Raw genomic sequence first — 16,210 nt, 5'->3', positions numbered from 1 at the left:
TTCCTATCAGGTTCGGTTAATCGAATCAAAAATCAGTGTCTTTTCCGAAGATACCGTGGAACGAGCTCGTATATAAAGCTGCGTCGCGAACTAACAATAAGCAGAATCCGTGGGAAAAAGAAACGCGCCCGACGGAAAACTGAGAAACGGAACAAAGAAGGCGAATCGTCAGGCGACTTATCCGGTCAGACGGCGTTTAGGAAATTACAATTTATCGCTCCAAGCTCAAGGTTGTCGCATATCGTTCGCTAGCAGTGCGACATACGGCAGAACCGTTGAAGCACATCGTCGCCATATTCAAACGTGAATCCTCGACGCAGTTGCGGTGCAATAGTGTCGAAAGATCGTTTGATCGTATCGGTTCTAACGGCGGCCCACGCCTGTCGAGGCACAAATGAAGGGAAAGACGAAATCCTGCTTGATGCTGTCATTGTTGACAGTGTTGGCTATTAATCAACTAGAAGCGAAGATTCTGACAGAGTGCGAAGCTGTGCAGGAGCTGGAACGGGCAAAGATTCCTAGGAGCCTGATCAGTAATTGGGTCTGTCTGATGCAAAGCGAGAGCAAATTAGATACGAGTCTAATCACCGGCCCGAAGACAGCATCCAGCTACAATTTCGGAGTTTTCCAAATCAGCAGCCTGAAATGGTGCTCCAGAGGACACACCGGAGGTATCTGTAACAAACGCTGCGAGGATTTCGCGAACGATGACATCCAGGATGACATTACTTGCGCCCTGAAGATCCAGCAGACGGACGGATTCAAGGCTTGGGATGGTTGGATGAAGAAGTGTAAGAACAAACCGTTACCGAACATCGGAAAATGTCTGAAGCTGTAAACAATCATTCGTGGAAGAATTTCAGAAGGATAAGGATGATCGTTACATCATTGCTGGGCGGTTACTGAACTTTTTGGTGATGGTTTTGTTATGATTACATGTATATTTTGTATATTTTTTATGGCTGCACGTTATTATTGATCAATGAAGTTGTTCATTAACTGATACAATGAAATGTCATAATGACTCTAGTTGGATTATAATGAGCGAGTTAAAGGTCGCGTATACCATGTGTGTGTATATAATCTAATAGATAGTTCAGTGATAACTATTTGATAAGCTTTTATACATCTATTTTTTTATGTATATACAGATGAAATATACGTCCGTTCTAATCCGTGAACCCAGGTCTGTTACTTTATCCGCTTGAAATAATTAAATGTCAATTATTTCTTTGTTAGAATGATAACTGTTTTAATTATGAATAGATGTCTGATAACATCCACTACGTAAACATTCTGTAATTTAATCGTACCAAGTGGTACGGATAATTATTACGAGCTGGAATATTTTTATCAGAGGATTCTTAGAACACAATGTGATCAGATAACGTTGTACATCCAGTTTTCAGAAACTCGTGTGGCAAATTTTATCGGTTGTTGTTATATAATATTCAATGCAGAATCGAATACAATTGAGAAACGAAACGATAGAAAATAATAGAAACTATTTGTTACGTACTGTGTTTGTTAAGAGAATTTTACTGTTATTGTAATTTAATTCGTTCGATCGTTGAATGAACCGCAAATATCCTTTGGTATTCATTGTATTCCACCGATGGACAGTGTTTGCGCAAGAACCGGGAGGATATTTCTTTAATATGAATATAAATCGGTTGGAATTAGGCCAATAATGATGCAAGAAATCGCGGTGATCTTAAACGCGTCGCTCCACTTGGCACACCGGATCGGTAAACACTGAACACAAAAATGGTTTAGAAATTCCTACTGTTAGAATTACAAAACTAACCGTGACAGGACTACGCGAATTTCTTCCCGATTTCATTTTCTGCCAGGAGAAAGGATTCGCGATATCGAACGTTTCAAAAATCATTTTTATTCCAGACAGAGTCAAACGATCGACACCTGACCGATGCGATGATGCAAACATCGTCGAAGATTAATCAAGAAAATGTTTAATCTAGCATCGAATGTTAACCTCTTTAACCCTTGATAAATCAATGACAAAAAAATTGATTACTTAAAAAGTACGAAGGATACAAGGTTAAAACAAAGGCTAATGTTTGTATATTAATTTCGTTTATTATCTGTAGGATTGATTGATATACAAAGAATCGCAACACAATTATTTACAAAATCGAGTCACGTAGGCAGTAACAAAAAATGTTGAAAAATAATCTACAGGAGTCAAGGAGGTTTACCCAAAGCGATTAGTTTTTACACGAAATTAAAATAGTCGAGGCCACGGGCCACAAAAATTGTTGTTACATAATGTGGGTTTGTCGAAATATCAAATACACGCGGTTATCAAAACGCGGGTCCAGTTTGTATGTTTCTCACGCGATAAGAAATCACGAAAAACTTTCTTGAACGATCGATACGCTCGTCTTTCCGCGTTTCTCTTCGAGATCGATCGCGATCGAAGGAAAAGCCATAATCGATGGTGTAAACGATTGCGCAAACGAATCCATCGACTTCCAGCAATAAAATCTCAAACACTAACGATAGCGTGTGTGGCTTTTAAAAAATTGAAATTGGCGCTTGAATTTTCATCGAATTCTCTATCGATCGCAGGGAAATCGGATCGTTTCTTATAAAACACCCGTTAGGATTTCAATCAGAGTGATGCGTCGATGTACGACCGCCTTTCTCGGCAAGCATCGCCAATTACTGACAGAGGTGGTGTACCTGGCTAGTCTGATGAGTGCACGTAGGTGCACGTAAGCGCATTTTACCATAGAACAGTGAGTGTGCATGCACCTTTCACTAGCGGAAGTGAACAACTGAGACAAACGCGTGAGAGCGACCCGGGTCATCGTTGCTTAGCTCTTCTCTTATGGGCGGTGTTTCTTCCTATCAGAGATCGACCTACGTTGCACCGTGATCGAGTGTGATCGATTGCAGACCATCTAGCCGTGTAATCACGGCTAATTACCGATCTTCTGCTAGCATGTCTTTCGTGTATCTTTGAGTTCCTTAGAATCTTCAACGACGTTTGCAAGGAAATTAATGTTCGATTTCAAGCCTCTTCATGAATTACAGGAATTTTTGATCATTACTTTAATTAATGCGTTATTACTGAATGAAAACACATGTGGCAGTTTCATGATCTTATATAATACTAGCTTCTGGTAGTTGTCGATCATTGTAAATGGACCAATATGGATGCGATCATTTGAGAACCTGAATGTAAAGTTCCTGCCCTTTTCGAATCCCTTTCCAATGATTTATTACGATTTCAGTGGATCTTTGGATATCCTCCAGTCGCGTAACCGTGGAAACTATAAATCAAACTATAAATCATACACATAACGCGTTTACACGTCAGATGTAATACGTAAACCCAGCCTGTGCATGTCACATTTCTCACTGAATTACTGCTGAACAACAGTACGCGTTTAATGAATATTAACAGGCCTTTTGTTGGACGCTAATGCTGAATGGAACACCTTCGTTCACAAACGATTGATTCTAATCGAAACATTTATTTATTTATAAACCCTTTGTGTAATAGTCTTCTTCCTTCTACCCAATGATCTCTGTAAATCTTGATCGATCGATCGATGTTTACCTGAATCAGACACAGGTTCGCACGGAACCTCAGGGTCGATTCTCAGGATGTCTGGTGTTCCTTACAGGAAGAAGGAAGCGCGCGGATCGATCTCGGAATAAACGAGCCCGAGTAACGGTGCCTGGATGAGCGTGCCGGTGAAACTCGACCGTAGTTTAACTTCAAAGGTCGCTGCTGGTTGCTTCTTCGAAGAAAGCGATCCGATGGAGAACGAAGCAGATCCATGAAATTGCATCGGTTCAGGTGAATCATTTTTTTTTTTTCGTAATTATTCGAGATCTTAGACGTCGCATTTCCTCTTCGTTAAGGCTCGAAAACAATCGTACAGTCTCCAGTTTATTCGTTCTTGCTCGCAACTCATTAATTAGAAATTGCTTACCGAGAAGTTTGGTAATGATCGTACGCTTATGTAATGACTTTTACGTAAAAAAAAAAAAGAAGCGATCTCGATGAAAATTACAGCGGTGGGCACAGAGGATGGCAGAGGAAACGATTTAACGGACGTTACACGCCGCGCAAAATAAGCGTTTGGTGGCGGAAAGGAAAGCGGAGAGATTAAAACGGTGCCAAGCTGATTAGAAAGAAGCGAAAGGAACGAGACGACAAAACTCTCGCAAAATAGACGGTATCGTACTGTGCTTAACACCTTGGCTTACCGCGAGAACTATAATGAATTGCTTAAATTCGCGAAACAGTGTCAAAATCATCATGGTTTTCGCGATATCTTCGTTAAAATGTCAAGGGTTTTACGATGCAAGATAAAACTCTCGAATTAATTAGTCGCATTCCTTCCTAAATATGATATCTCCAATTTTATGTACCTGCTAGGAATAGTAAGAAAGATTGAAAATCGAACACTAAGTTCAATTTTATGATAGAAATAAATAGCCTGTGGATCTAATGACTTCTAATAATCCTACATTTTATTGATCAGAGAGGACTACCAGTTTTCACAATAGTAGATAGAAAGTAATCAAGAAGTAATGAAAAATGCCACTGCTAAATAGAGAAACTAACAATAAATTCAATTTTATGATAGAAACGAATAGCCGATCACTGTTACGTTGTCGAGTGACCGTTCAATCACCGAGCACCGAAGACTACCCGTTTGCGCAATGAGAGATCCAACGTCTGTACGTCGACATTCTCTAAATTTCTTCTTAATTTCTTTAACTACAATGACGTCAATTGCGCGTGTACTTACGTAACGCAAAAGCATCTGATTTCATTTACCAACAAAACGAGGAAAGTCTACCGTGAAGAAAGCGAAATCGTAGCTCGGTTAATTATTGTAACTCGTCTGATGATCGAATAAAAGAAGAAACAAAAAAAAGTGAAAGAAACTTTGACGATGTTGTACCAGTATTACTAACTAAATGCAGTTGTGAAGGGTGTTCAGAAAATAAAAATAAATAGTCTGTGTGTTTTATTCCGACCCGTCTTCGTCCGGTATAAAAGCAACCGGAAGCGTTTCTCCAGTTTTCACATACCACAGTGATAATTACGTACATGGGAAGATGCTCGTGACGCTCTTCTAGGACGTCTGGCTATAATTTTCAGACTTCCAGGGTAAATACAACGCTATCACCTGGTATTAGAGTACTTTTTTTAAAAATCCGGGTCAGTTGCGACCCAGACCTACAACGGTACATCGGCTAAAATAATGTAGGTTCGAATTGTTAAAATGTATGCCGTACATTGGCCTTCCGCGAGGTACTTCTGCAACAGGGACAAGAAACGTTTCGTCCTTATTATTTCGATAAACATCATACGATGTAACAGTCGAGATACGTCAGTAAGAAACTCTCATTAACGTTACCGCGAGTTTTCAACCGGGATCTGCTCTCGCAACAATACTACCCTGTATGTACCAATTTCTCTGCGATGAAATCACTTTTGTACCGTGTCCCACCGTCTCTGATTAATAAGGAATCAGATTCGTTATCCGGCAATTTCATCATCGATTTTCATCGAGGCGATGGATGAAAGTGTGAGATTCAATTTAAGAGAAAGATAGATTCACTTTGATCAGTAAAATTCTAAAAATTCAACGAAGAATCTCAATCTTCCTCTGTTATACGAAGAATTAAATTTCAACGACTATCATCGAATAGTCTTCAGAGGATTAAACGTCAGATCACATGATTTATATTGCAACTGCTATGGTGTTTAGCTGTCGACGGGAAGGGAAACATCCTCTCTTGTGCAACAGCTAAACGCAGGCTTGCTCCGTTTCCCGTAAGCAATTTTGCGTAATCGTACTACCTGCTTCAGTAACCTGCACATCGCTAACGAGTACACACTCCGTTCTACCATCTTTCTTTCTTTCACTTCTCGCGATCTTAAAATTCAGCAGGAATACGTTACACATAAATTCGGAGAAAGAAAAATCAAACTGGTCGATCGTTTATAACAGCGCGTGTTTCCCGTGTATTCTGTCATGCAAATTGTATTACGGAAAGATTCCTGAAGACTCGTATAAATCTCTCGGCAGACGTTCAGTTGAAATGTATTCATGAATTTGATAGGGTATCGTTGTAAATTTACGAAACGTCCACAGAAGCGCCTACTGCAGTTCCTCATAGAGGAATATTATTCAACAGAGGTGTATGACAAACATTTACGTCGCTCAAACATTCCCATTAGCGTGCTAATGTCCTTTGGTCTACTCACTTTACACACTATTGTATGCATAGTTAAACGACTTGAACAATCCGCAGACACGAGCTGCCTAATGATTACTAACGATTCGGTAATGATCGCCGAACTCCCTTCAATAGAATCGGAGATGTTACTTCCGTCGCGATGTTGATCAAAATTTCTTCAGATTCCTCCTACGAAAATATTTTTCCCTTCGCCTTTCACTTGAAAGCTCAGCCTTTCACCTCGTGGCACCACATACGGTTTCGTTACGGGGTTAGATACTTTTTTTTTGCTGGATTACTTGGTGATGCGTACGCGCTGCATCGAAGAGATATCGGGTAAAATGATTACGAGAGTTCGATCTCATGAAAATGTATGCCGGCAACATTCCTGTACGTAGCGTGGGCATTAAAAAACGTCTGCGATTATGTAACCGAAAAATTTACCTTTTTTACATTTTTGAGTCTTAAATAGCTAGTCAAACAGTGGGTACTTTCTTTTTTTTCGACGAGCAATCAGAATTTTGAATGCAGGCATCTCGAAGAAGAAAAGAATCGTGAAAGTTTTGCACGTAATCGAGCCTCGTTTAACTTCACGAATCTTTCTTAATTGCTTCGGTAAATTTCTAATCAAAACTTAATTACTCGAACGACACTATTGTCTTATAAATGAAATGAAAGTTAGGAGGCAAAGCTGGCGATTTATCGTAGCATAAAATCAAAATTATGAAAAATTCATTTTTTCATTTAAATAAATAATTATAGAGAGAGAGGAATGGTGCACGTACACTTAAAGGGTACAAAATGAATAAAAGATAAGCGTCCTTTTTTAGATAACCAAGGTTTCCCGAGATCGGTTGAATCGAAGCGACTGGTCGAGATTGAAGAAAAAACGGCACGAACTAAACAACATCGAAGAGGAAGAAGACTATTCGAGAGAAGCTCCAGCAGCCGAGCGAAAGTCAAGCCCCAGGCCCATGGATTCCCCTTCTTCATTTACGACCCTGCAACATTACTATCCGAGAAACTCGGATACAAGTAAGTACCTACACATCGAGACGTGCCTTCAGGGCTCGGGAATATTACACGAGTCATCGAGATCGAGCAATCTCGATTAAGGAAATCGAAATTTTTACAGGAGCCTCGTTGGACGCTGCTAATCTATGTTCAACGTAATGACTGTCGCTGAGGTTATCGGTGACTGGCGCCACCAATTTAATGCAAAAGGATTGGAGAAAACTTGGAAACTCAATAATAATTCTAACAACTTTTAATCCAGAGTTTTCAAGACACGTATTTAATTTACAATATTTTTCGCACGAATGCCATGCAAAATATTTTACCTCGATTCAAAGGGTAATCTTAAGACGAGATGCAACCTCGCTCCACCTTCGCATTTGCTTTCTCTCGTTCGATTCGTTTCAATACGAGTAGAGAGATAAATTGTTGGACGACAAACGGTGGCACGATGCGCCATACATTACAGGGGTCTGTCATTATCATTAATCCTTCCAAAGATTTAACGTCTGTCGCCTGAGCATCGATATTTCAATATCCCAAACGAACATGTCTGTTTCGTCAAAGGAAATAACTCACGGGGACATCTCAGAATATTTGAACGAAAGTGAGTCGAAAAATTTCACTTCCACTGTAAGTGATCATCCTAATAACAATCAGCTATCATTGTGATCGAAAGACAACCCTGAATCATTCTAACACTGTCGTTTAATAACACTGTAACTTTTACACAGACGAGCGACTCCTGATTAAAATTATGATAAATTCCTATTTCCTTCTTTTCCAGCAGCAGACAGGCGACACCACGGTACTAGTTCTCCGTGTAGACGCGAGAAAATGCTTCGCAGCGACGACTGCCCGTCGCGGACACGCGAGCGGAGAACGCGGGAATCCGACCGGAAACGGGGCGAACAGAAGAAAGGAAAGAAGCCGCAGGATGACAGGAACGGTGGATCGGAGCGTGTCGGGAAGTGGGTCGAAAGTTCACGAGACGGATAATTAAATTCTATGTCGAAGAAAGCGTTTTCCGTCTCGTTTCGTCATCATCGTCGATGGATCAGGATGGACAGCGTCCGATATCGTCTCATACTTTTATTCTTCTTGTGTAGGATGAACACGATAATGATGTTTGCAGAAATGATTACTAGTGATGGAATCGAATTATGATAATTTTTATTTTATTTATTAAATATAGCTAAGTTACCATATGAAGTTTATTAATTCTATCGGTTATTCTTTTTTTTTTTAATTAAAGAGGGTTTAGTTAATTAATGTTCAAAACTACTTGTGAACCACTTAAGCCCATCGCTAGTGATTACGCTTGAAAATGCAAGGAAGCTCTCCCGCGAGGATGATACAACGTTCGACCGCGTACTTTTCTTCCTGATACTCTCTACCCTCCGAAGAGCAGGGATCAACTCTACCGGGTGGCTCAACGACATTTTTCACGCGGGTTAATTAACTTTTATTTATAACGCCAGTTGCTTAACGACGTGTTGCGTAAAACGGGTACAGAGAAGCGATGCAACTTTGATGATCGTCTGTTAATGAACAGGTGTTTGATAAGTTAGATAGATTAGATCGTTCATGGATCAATCGTGACACGTCAAAGATAGAATCCTGGATGCGTAAAGTGAAAATGAAATACCACTACTTTCGGCGTTCTAAAAACCGAACGAGTTGAACAAGAATATGCGGGAATTGATTATTCGGTCCCTGTGTTATACGCACGAATGGTCTTATTAAAATGAATTCGTGAACAGGAGAAATTTTATTCCCGCAAAAAAGGATCTTTTTTGCATTCCTCTTAATTCGTCTTACAGTAAAGTACAGAACTAAGTAGGTTAAATGCTTGAAATAAAAAATAAGGATCTTCCTCGTGGTCTGTTTGTAATGTTAGGTAGACGTTTCTACGTGCCTCGCGAGGGGGTCGCGAGCGGAATATTAATGATAGAAATTTTAACAAGATTTGGAAGAGTACTTGATAAACAGCGTACGATCGATATCAAGTTTCAAGTAACCAAGCGTAATGACTCTTACGACAGAACCTCTTTGATGACGCGGCGATGCTTCTTGGTGAACAAACTTGTCGCAATTGATTTGCATATTTTCTATTCGATCGACGAAACTTCTAATCGTTTCCAAATCTTCCAAATAAAAAACAAACTTTATATTTCTTCCTTAATACTTTATTGCGCCATGTTATTACTAGGAAAACCGGGCCAAGATCGAATCCAAACGATCGAAATCGACGAAAAAGTGAAATCGTGGAATACCTGTAGGCAGGATGAGGAACGAAGCGTAGAAAAGTCTAGGTCTAGGACGCAACTTGGTATCCGTTAGGCTACCTGCTCGAGAAAGGGACGTTTCACAACTGTTGATCGGCCAAATTCGGGTAATCATCAGGGCAGAAGGTCGAGGATCGTCGAAGACGAGGATGAAATTGATGTAACTTACAACGGGGTGAGAGAGACGTGTATACAATTGAAAGGACAGAAGAGCGGAGGAGAAAGAGGAGGGAGAAGGAGAATCGTCTCACAGCTGAATTACTCTCACTCGAGAGGCCCCCGTCGCTTCTTCGTGGGGGCCTCAAGTATCCCCCTGCTTCTCGTGGGGTATAAAGGACCCTGGTCTACCTTGGAGAGTCACAGAACTCTGAGCGGCATCGCAGAAGCCGACATGAATCATCTGCTCGTGGTAAGCACGCTGTATTCTCTTAAAGATTACCTTGATTAACCTGAGAGAAAGAAACTGAGAGAATGTGTGCGCGTGTATGAAATAGGGAGATCGTGAAAACAAGTGTAGACATTTTCGAAGTGAGATCTACGGGATGTTCCAAGTGACCGGTGTCCTCGATTTCGTTAAACACGTGTCTCTATCAATTTTCTAGCCGGAAACTCAATTGGGATTACGTTTCGCATCACACGTCGTTTCCATTATTTTACTATCCGAGTTTTCCCAGTTAACTCGCCCGGCCACTTTCCCTGCTGACCGTGGCTTTTCTTTAACTTCAACCACGCTTCGATGATCGTGACTGTTTCAATTCCTCTATTTTTTTCGGGTCAGCTTATCCGAATCGTACCCTTCGGGCAAGACTTTCTATCAGGAATTCTCTGTTTCACTTTCGAACATTAATAATCTCGCTCGAGTCGACGAGAACGGCGGTAACAGATCTAATTGGATATCTCTTTTTTCAATTTCAGTGTATGATAGTCGGCCTGGCTGGGTTCGCCTTGGCCGAACCACCAATTTCCTCCGGATACAGCTATAGCAGGCCAAGCGGCGGAGGAGGCGGTTATTCCCATGGCGGAGGTGGCGGAGGTGGCGGATACTCGTTAGGAGGTGGAGGAGGAGGAGGAGGTGGTGGATACACCGCCGTATCCACTGGCTACCAAACCAGCGAGGGTGCCTCCGTCGATGGAGCTCTCCTCGAACAGATCCGTCAGATCCTGTTGAAGGAGGAACTGCAAGCCCAACAGTCCGGTGGATTCGGAGGCGGTGGTTACGCCCCTAGCTCCAGCTACGGTGCCCCATCGAGCCAGTACGGTGTACCAAGCTCCAGCTATGGTGTACCGGGCTACCAGACCCGCGTGGTGGGCGTCGATCTCGAAGGAATCAGACAAGCCATCCAAGTAGCACAATTCAACCAAGTGAGCCATGGGCCTGGTGGTTATCCAAGCTCGTCCTACGGGGCACCAAGTTCATCCTACGGGGCACCGAGCAGACCCAGCAGTAGCTACGGTGCGCCGTTCTAAACGGTCATCGAACTTCAACGGATTGGATGATGGGAGAGCGAGAGAGGGAGAGAAAGAGAGAGAGCGAGTGAAGACACCAGTCGACCAGAGAAACGATGATCTTTCGAGCTAAAATCTTTAACGAACTCGTGATTACACTTGGTCCAGGGAAAACCGGGACGAATGGCGGGAGATCAGAGAACTCGTATCGAAACCTAGTTCTTCCAAGTGACATGTATTTTACCTCCAACTCGCTCGGAAGGTCGTCGTACAAAAGGCAGATCGTTGAGAAGGATTCGTATCCGAAGCTGAATGTCCCCCCCCAAACCCCCCACTGTTCGTAATCGACAAAGGTCCCTCACTGACGAAGGTCATCAGGACGGGTCAAGATTCTTAAGGATGGAAGAGATCAAGGATGTACGTACACGCAGGAACATCGGGCAAGGATTCCAAGGCTCCTGTTTCGTTGAAATCAAATCGTCGTCGTTTCAACGAGCCACGATCCTCGAAGGAATCGCGAGAGTGTACGAAAGGTAACCAGCTCTAAACCACTGTCTCGTTGGAGAATAAAGGTCGTCGCTTCAACGGGTCAGGGCTCTGGAGTGGAATCGAAGAACGTCGAAATCGAATCGGTCAGCTTAACGATCTGAGCGTCGACCTGGTGTCAGATTCTATCGTACCAAAATCATTGCGTCGTCGCCGTGGTCGGATCCGCGATGGATCTATACGTATCAAGTGATAATAATTAAACCGAGCCGAGAAAATAACTACGGTAAAAGATGGATCTCATAGAGATTCGACCTAACTATTCTATTCGCAAGACTCCGTGAACGAAAGCCGTGGTTTCCGGAGCCGAAGCCGAAGCCGTGATCGGCGCTAGAACGCGCCTTGTAAATACAATTAACACACGCTTTCCACAGCGTCCGCTGCGTCGTTCGATCGTACGAGGAGGAACTGAAGCGTGCATGAAAATCGAAGAAAACCAATCTGGCTAATGGAACATCCAAAGGAGCATCGAAACAAGAATTATCAAAATGGACCGGGTACCATTGACGAGGAACGGAGCGGGCGCTGACGCGTACCACATACGTACACAACACGAATACACTCTATTTTTTTATATGTTTTAAACGCTACTCCTTAACCACGCATACTTCTTTTTTTATACTTGTATAAAGGCTTTTTTGTAGTAAAAATAAAAAAAAAACGTCGCCACCGTTGAAACGCCAAGAATCATCTTTCTCGTGCCACAACAGTCGAGATGCAAAGCATTCTCTTCCTCATCCATAATTTCTCTTCCCTTCATCGATCTTTCACCTATCCGAATTACAAGCGTCACGACGTATCCGTGATTGACCCGAGGTCCCAACCCTCAGGTGCTGTCTAATACTCTCGTATTCTTTCTTTTTTTCTTTCTACTTCCTCCTTCGAAGACGAAGATCAAATCTTTTTCTCTTTTAGCGACGAACACTCGCCTTTCTCCTTTCACTGCACGCGGATCCCCCAGGGCTACGAGCTTCTCCAGCTGGACATGACGTAAATTCTCACGAGCAACAGATGCTCCCAGAGCGGATCGAAGCAGCCTGGCGGCCACCGGTCAGAGATTCGAAAGTGGTTTTCAGTTCTCCTCGGACACGTTTCTTTTCTGATCGTACGAAAACGGTGGAGGAATTTTGTATCGTATGATGAAAATACGGGTTGCTTGGTAAGGAAGAATCGTCCCAGTGGGCGGAAACTCACCGGAAAGTTTCGATCGTAAATTCTAACTCTACTAATGGAAACGTTTAGTCGTTGGGTAACGAGCCGAGATAGGACGCGTTAAATGCGTTTATGTACGCGTAGATTTCGTTGTTTATGCAATCCGTCTGGCGCAGCCGTAAAACGCTGCAATTTTTCCTGAACACCAGCGATACCAGAGTTTCCTTTATTAGCCAGATATTTAATGGTATCGTTTCGTAACGTTTATGTGTAATAAACGATGCCGTTTGAAGATGAATAGAAGTCAGTTCGTTTAGAAAGTATTTGAAGGGAGAAGAATCGAGATGGCTTCGATTAAGGGCCGCCACCGTTTCCAGCGGGTAATTAAAAATTGAGTAATGAGTTTCTGAATTAAGTAATCAGCAAACACAATGCGAGGTTGGCGCAATTAAGACACACCGCGATGGTGAATAAATCGCGGCCACGCTAGACCTAAATTAAATCATTACACCGCGTGTTTCTCCGCGTTTTATAAGTTCGTCGCGTTTAATCGGCCTGCCATTACACAATTTAACTCGTAACACGCGAGACAAATGTAGGTTTAGCTGATTGCAATGGAAACGAGTGTAAACTTTGTAATTAACTATTCAACGGAATGAAATTTCATCGAGAACAGTATCGTGGACGATGCGTGAAAACGATGATGGAACATCTCGAGGATGTTCCATGCCATGTGTCGCGGATGGAACGTTAACAAACGACGTCCCCGTTCTGCGCCACTGAACCACCATCTTTCACGTTCCTCCGTTTCCGCGTTTCCTGACGTCTACAAGATTTTCAAACCGCAACAAAACGATTCGTTTCACGACGAAGGAAAGGAAATAGAAAATTCGCGAGTCGCATAACATGGGACAGGGAAATAGATGTCGTAGATAGAATTCATTGTCGCTCTGCATCCGAGTAGAATAATTGAAATCGAGAAAGCGTTGTTTCTTCGAGCAGCCGAGAAAATCGGAATATCAACGATTCGACCATTCTAAAAGACTTACGTATGTACGACGTCCAGCAGGGAAAGTGCGCGACTCTTCGCCAACAGGGATGGCGGGGTCGAGAAAGGGGAAAGGAGAGAAGACGAGGAACTGTGAGACTCAGCGTGGAATTTTGTAAGAGCCGTACATAATCCATAAACCTGCCTGCCAGGCCAGAAGCCGTGCGAAAGAGGGAAAACGTACCACGCACATGGGATCCGTGCTCCAGTTTCAAGGAACACGAAATCCTGTTCAACGGGGTACGGTTCAACTCATTTTTTATTATTTAGGGTGTCGAATAGAAAACCCATAGCTGTTCCCAACTTTCGATAAACCAAATTTCAAGTTGAATTTAAATAAAAATCTGATACTTGAACATAGTCAACAGGTGGAAAATTCGCTATCTTCGAAACTTGTTTGCAAAGACAAAAGTAGGTAAATATTGATACCATTCCTCGCAATCTACGAGTGGAAATTTCTCAACGATGACAGTGAATCTTTCGAACAACTCGATAATTTAATATAAAAAAAGAATTGACCGAGTCATGCTGAAAGTTGGTCCGCGAAGGGTCGATGCAAGGCGATTGGTCTCCCTTTCCAAAATTTACAACCGACTTTTTCTTCGAACGAGACGCAATCGAGGGACCAATCAGCGGCGGAGAAGTCGCGCAACGTGTGAAAGGAGAGAAAAACGCGGGCACGGTGACGCACAGTGTGTGATCTCCTCTGCCAATTATGGGAAGAGAGGATTTGTCGAGCAACTGGCTCGTAAAACCAGCTCCTTCACAATGGTCCTTCTTCGTTGTTTTACTTTCGCTGATCCCCTGGCATCTTTTTCCACCGCTTTACACGAGCGTTTTTGACGGGAACGAAGCGCGTTCTTGCCACATGGACGGACGTGTTTTCAACGAACCGCTTGGCCCGTCGCCTTCATAATTATGGGACCGTCTAACAATTACTCGGTACCAATTATATCGATGTCTTCCGCCAGAAGGTAATTACTCGAAGATGTTGCAATCGAGCGGTATATCCTTTCACGGATTTTCGTCAGGGGGAAAGAATTTCACGGATATCTTTCTCTCGAATTACTATCTTCAACGACTTTAATGATATCTGGCACAACGTGCACGGGTCCGAAGTTATTTAACAGACACGATAGATCGCGGTGTTACGCAAGTGATTCTTAACCGACGAAAAATCGAGACAGCGTCGGTCATTCGCGAGAAAAATAGGAAAAGAAGAGAGGACGATGGACTCTCGCTAGAATCTCTTATGCAATCTCGATAAGTATTACGCGAAAGAGTCCGGGGAATGCAGGTCGTATTTGTAATCGACGAACTGATGGCGAAAAGACAAAAAAAAGCGTGCAGTTTTAAGAGGGACCCAGAAATTGTGCAAATCGGACAGGGGGATTGCACAAGGCACGGTTCCGTGTACCTCGAGGATGGTTGCAGTGAATGGTACCAAGCAGACTGAAGGGCGTTCTGTCTTGCAGTTGGAAAATTTCCGAGGTAATGCATTTATTAGAAAAATCTGATATTTTCAATTTTTATCAGCATTCGTTTAACTACACTTTCTCAAGAAAAACAGATAATATTCTTATCTAAATCTTGATTAACTTAAGTGTTTGCACAATTTGTGATAAATTAATTTAAAAACATATGAATGATAATAAAAATTCTGAGAATATATGAGATAGGAGAAATAAAGGATTCTAGGTGAATGAAAATTGATTTATTATGGTAGAAATTTAGCGTAACACTTGTCCATTAACTGTAAGTAAATTGTTCTACCCCGAGAAAGCGAAGAAGGGGAGAAAGTTACGGGAAAATCATTGGTTAAATCGTTCGCAAACACGCGAAGTGTTTTGTCTGACTATCTACACCTTCGACATCGTCCAAGGTAATTTACAGTCCGACCATCGTTCAATTTAAATAACTTCTGGTGAAGAACGCGCGAAGTTCTGACGAAAAGAAAATCCTTTAACCGGAAATGGACGTCCCACGTGTTTGTAGAAAGATTTCTCTATGTTCAAAGGTAATTGAGAAAAAAGAATCATTTGAATAAATAAAATTTAAGTAGAAAGCTTGAAGTGGGTGGATAGTGTACTCGGTAAACGCAATTTTAATTACCGAGAAAGTATATGAAATGTAGGAAGTGATGGAAATTACGCAACTTATTTTAAACCATTGAAGATTAATATGGTATGGAAATCGATGATCGTAAGTTGCTCGATGGTGGTGAAATGGAGGAAGCAGGTGTGGCTCTTTTTTTTTTAAGCAGGTGGAACAGGATCGGAGAATAAACCGAGAAAAATATTCGGAAAAAGCTAAAGGTGAGCTTTCTCTAAATAAATTTATGAATGTTTTAATATTGTTAAATCTTCTAAGTTATTGTAAAAAGATGTTCATTCATAAAAATCATTGCCAGCTTTACAAAAATATTTTTTTTTTAAAGAACTTATGCTATGATAAAGGGAACACTTTGATTTTAATACAAAGA

The 16,210-nt window shown here is 41.9% G+C and overlaps 2 protein-coding genes and 1 long non-coding RNA gene across 3 annotated transcripts; all 3 read left to right on the top strand.

The window, feature by feature from the left end:
- Window positions 1-91: 91 nt before the first annotated feature.
- On the top strand, window positions 92-1,181 carry LOC114872732 (lysozyme-like). The gene has a single exon (XM_029180286.2). The coding sequence runs from the start codon at window positions 395-397 to the stop codon at window positions 836-838; it is 444 nt and encodes a 147-aa protein (XP_029036119.2). The 5' UTR covers window positions 92-394; the 3' UTR covers window positions 839-1,181.
- A 2,356-nt stretch (window positions 1,182-3,537) lies between these two features.
- On the top strand, window positions 3,538-8,431 carry LOC114872768. Its single transcript, XR_003788816.2, has 4 exons — window positions 3,538-3,832; window positions 7,065-7,269; window positions 7,370-7,855; window positions 8,036-8,431. It is a non-coding gene; the product is annotated as an uncharacterized LOC114872768 (long non-coding RNA).
- Window positions 8,432-9,610: 1,179 nt separating this feature from the next.
- LOC114872729 (pro-resilin) lies at window positions 9,611-12,155 on the top strand. Its single transcript, XM_029180281.2, has 2 exons — window positions 9,611-9,945; window positions 10,452-12,155. Exons 1-2 carry the CDS (start codon window positions 9,928-9,930, stop codon window positions 11,001-11,003), a joined length of 570 nt encoding a protein of 189 aa, XP_029036114.1. The 5' UTR covers window positions 9,611-9,927; the 3' UTR covers window positions 11,004-12,155.
- Window positions 12,156-16,210: the final 4,055 nt, after the last annotated feature.

Source organism: Osmia bicornis, chromosome 14 (assembly GCF_907164935.1).
Source record: "Osmia bicornis bicornis chromosome 14, iOsmBic2.1, whole genome shotgun sequence".
Taxonomy (NCBI): Eukaryota; Metazoa; Arthropoda; class Insecta; order Hymenoptera; family Megachilidae; genus Osmia; species Osmia bicornis.
Note: the sequence above shows the minus strand (reverse complement) of the source record. Positions and strands in the feature narration are given on the sequence as shown.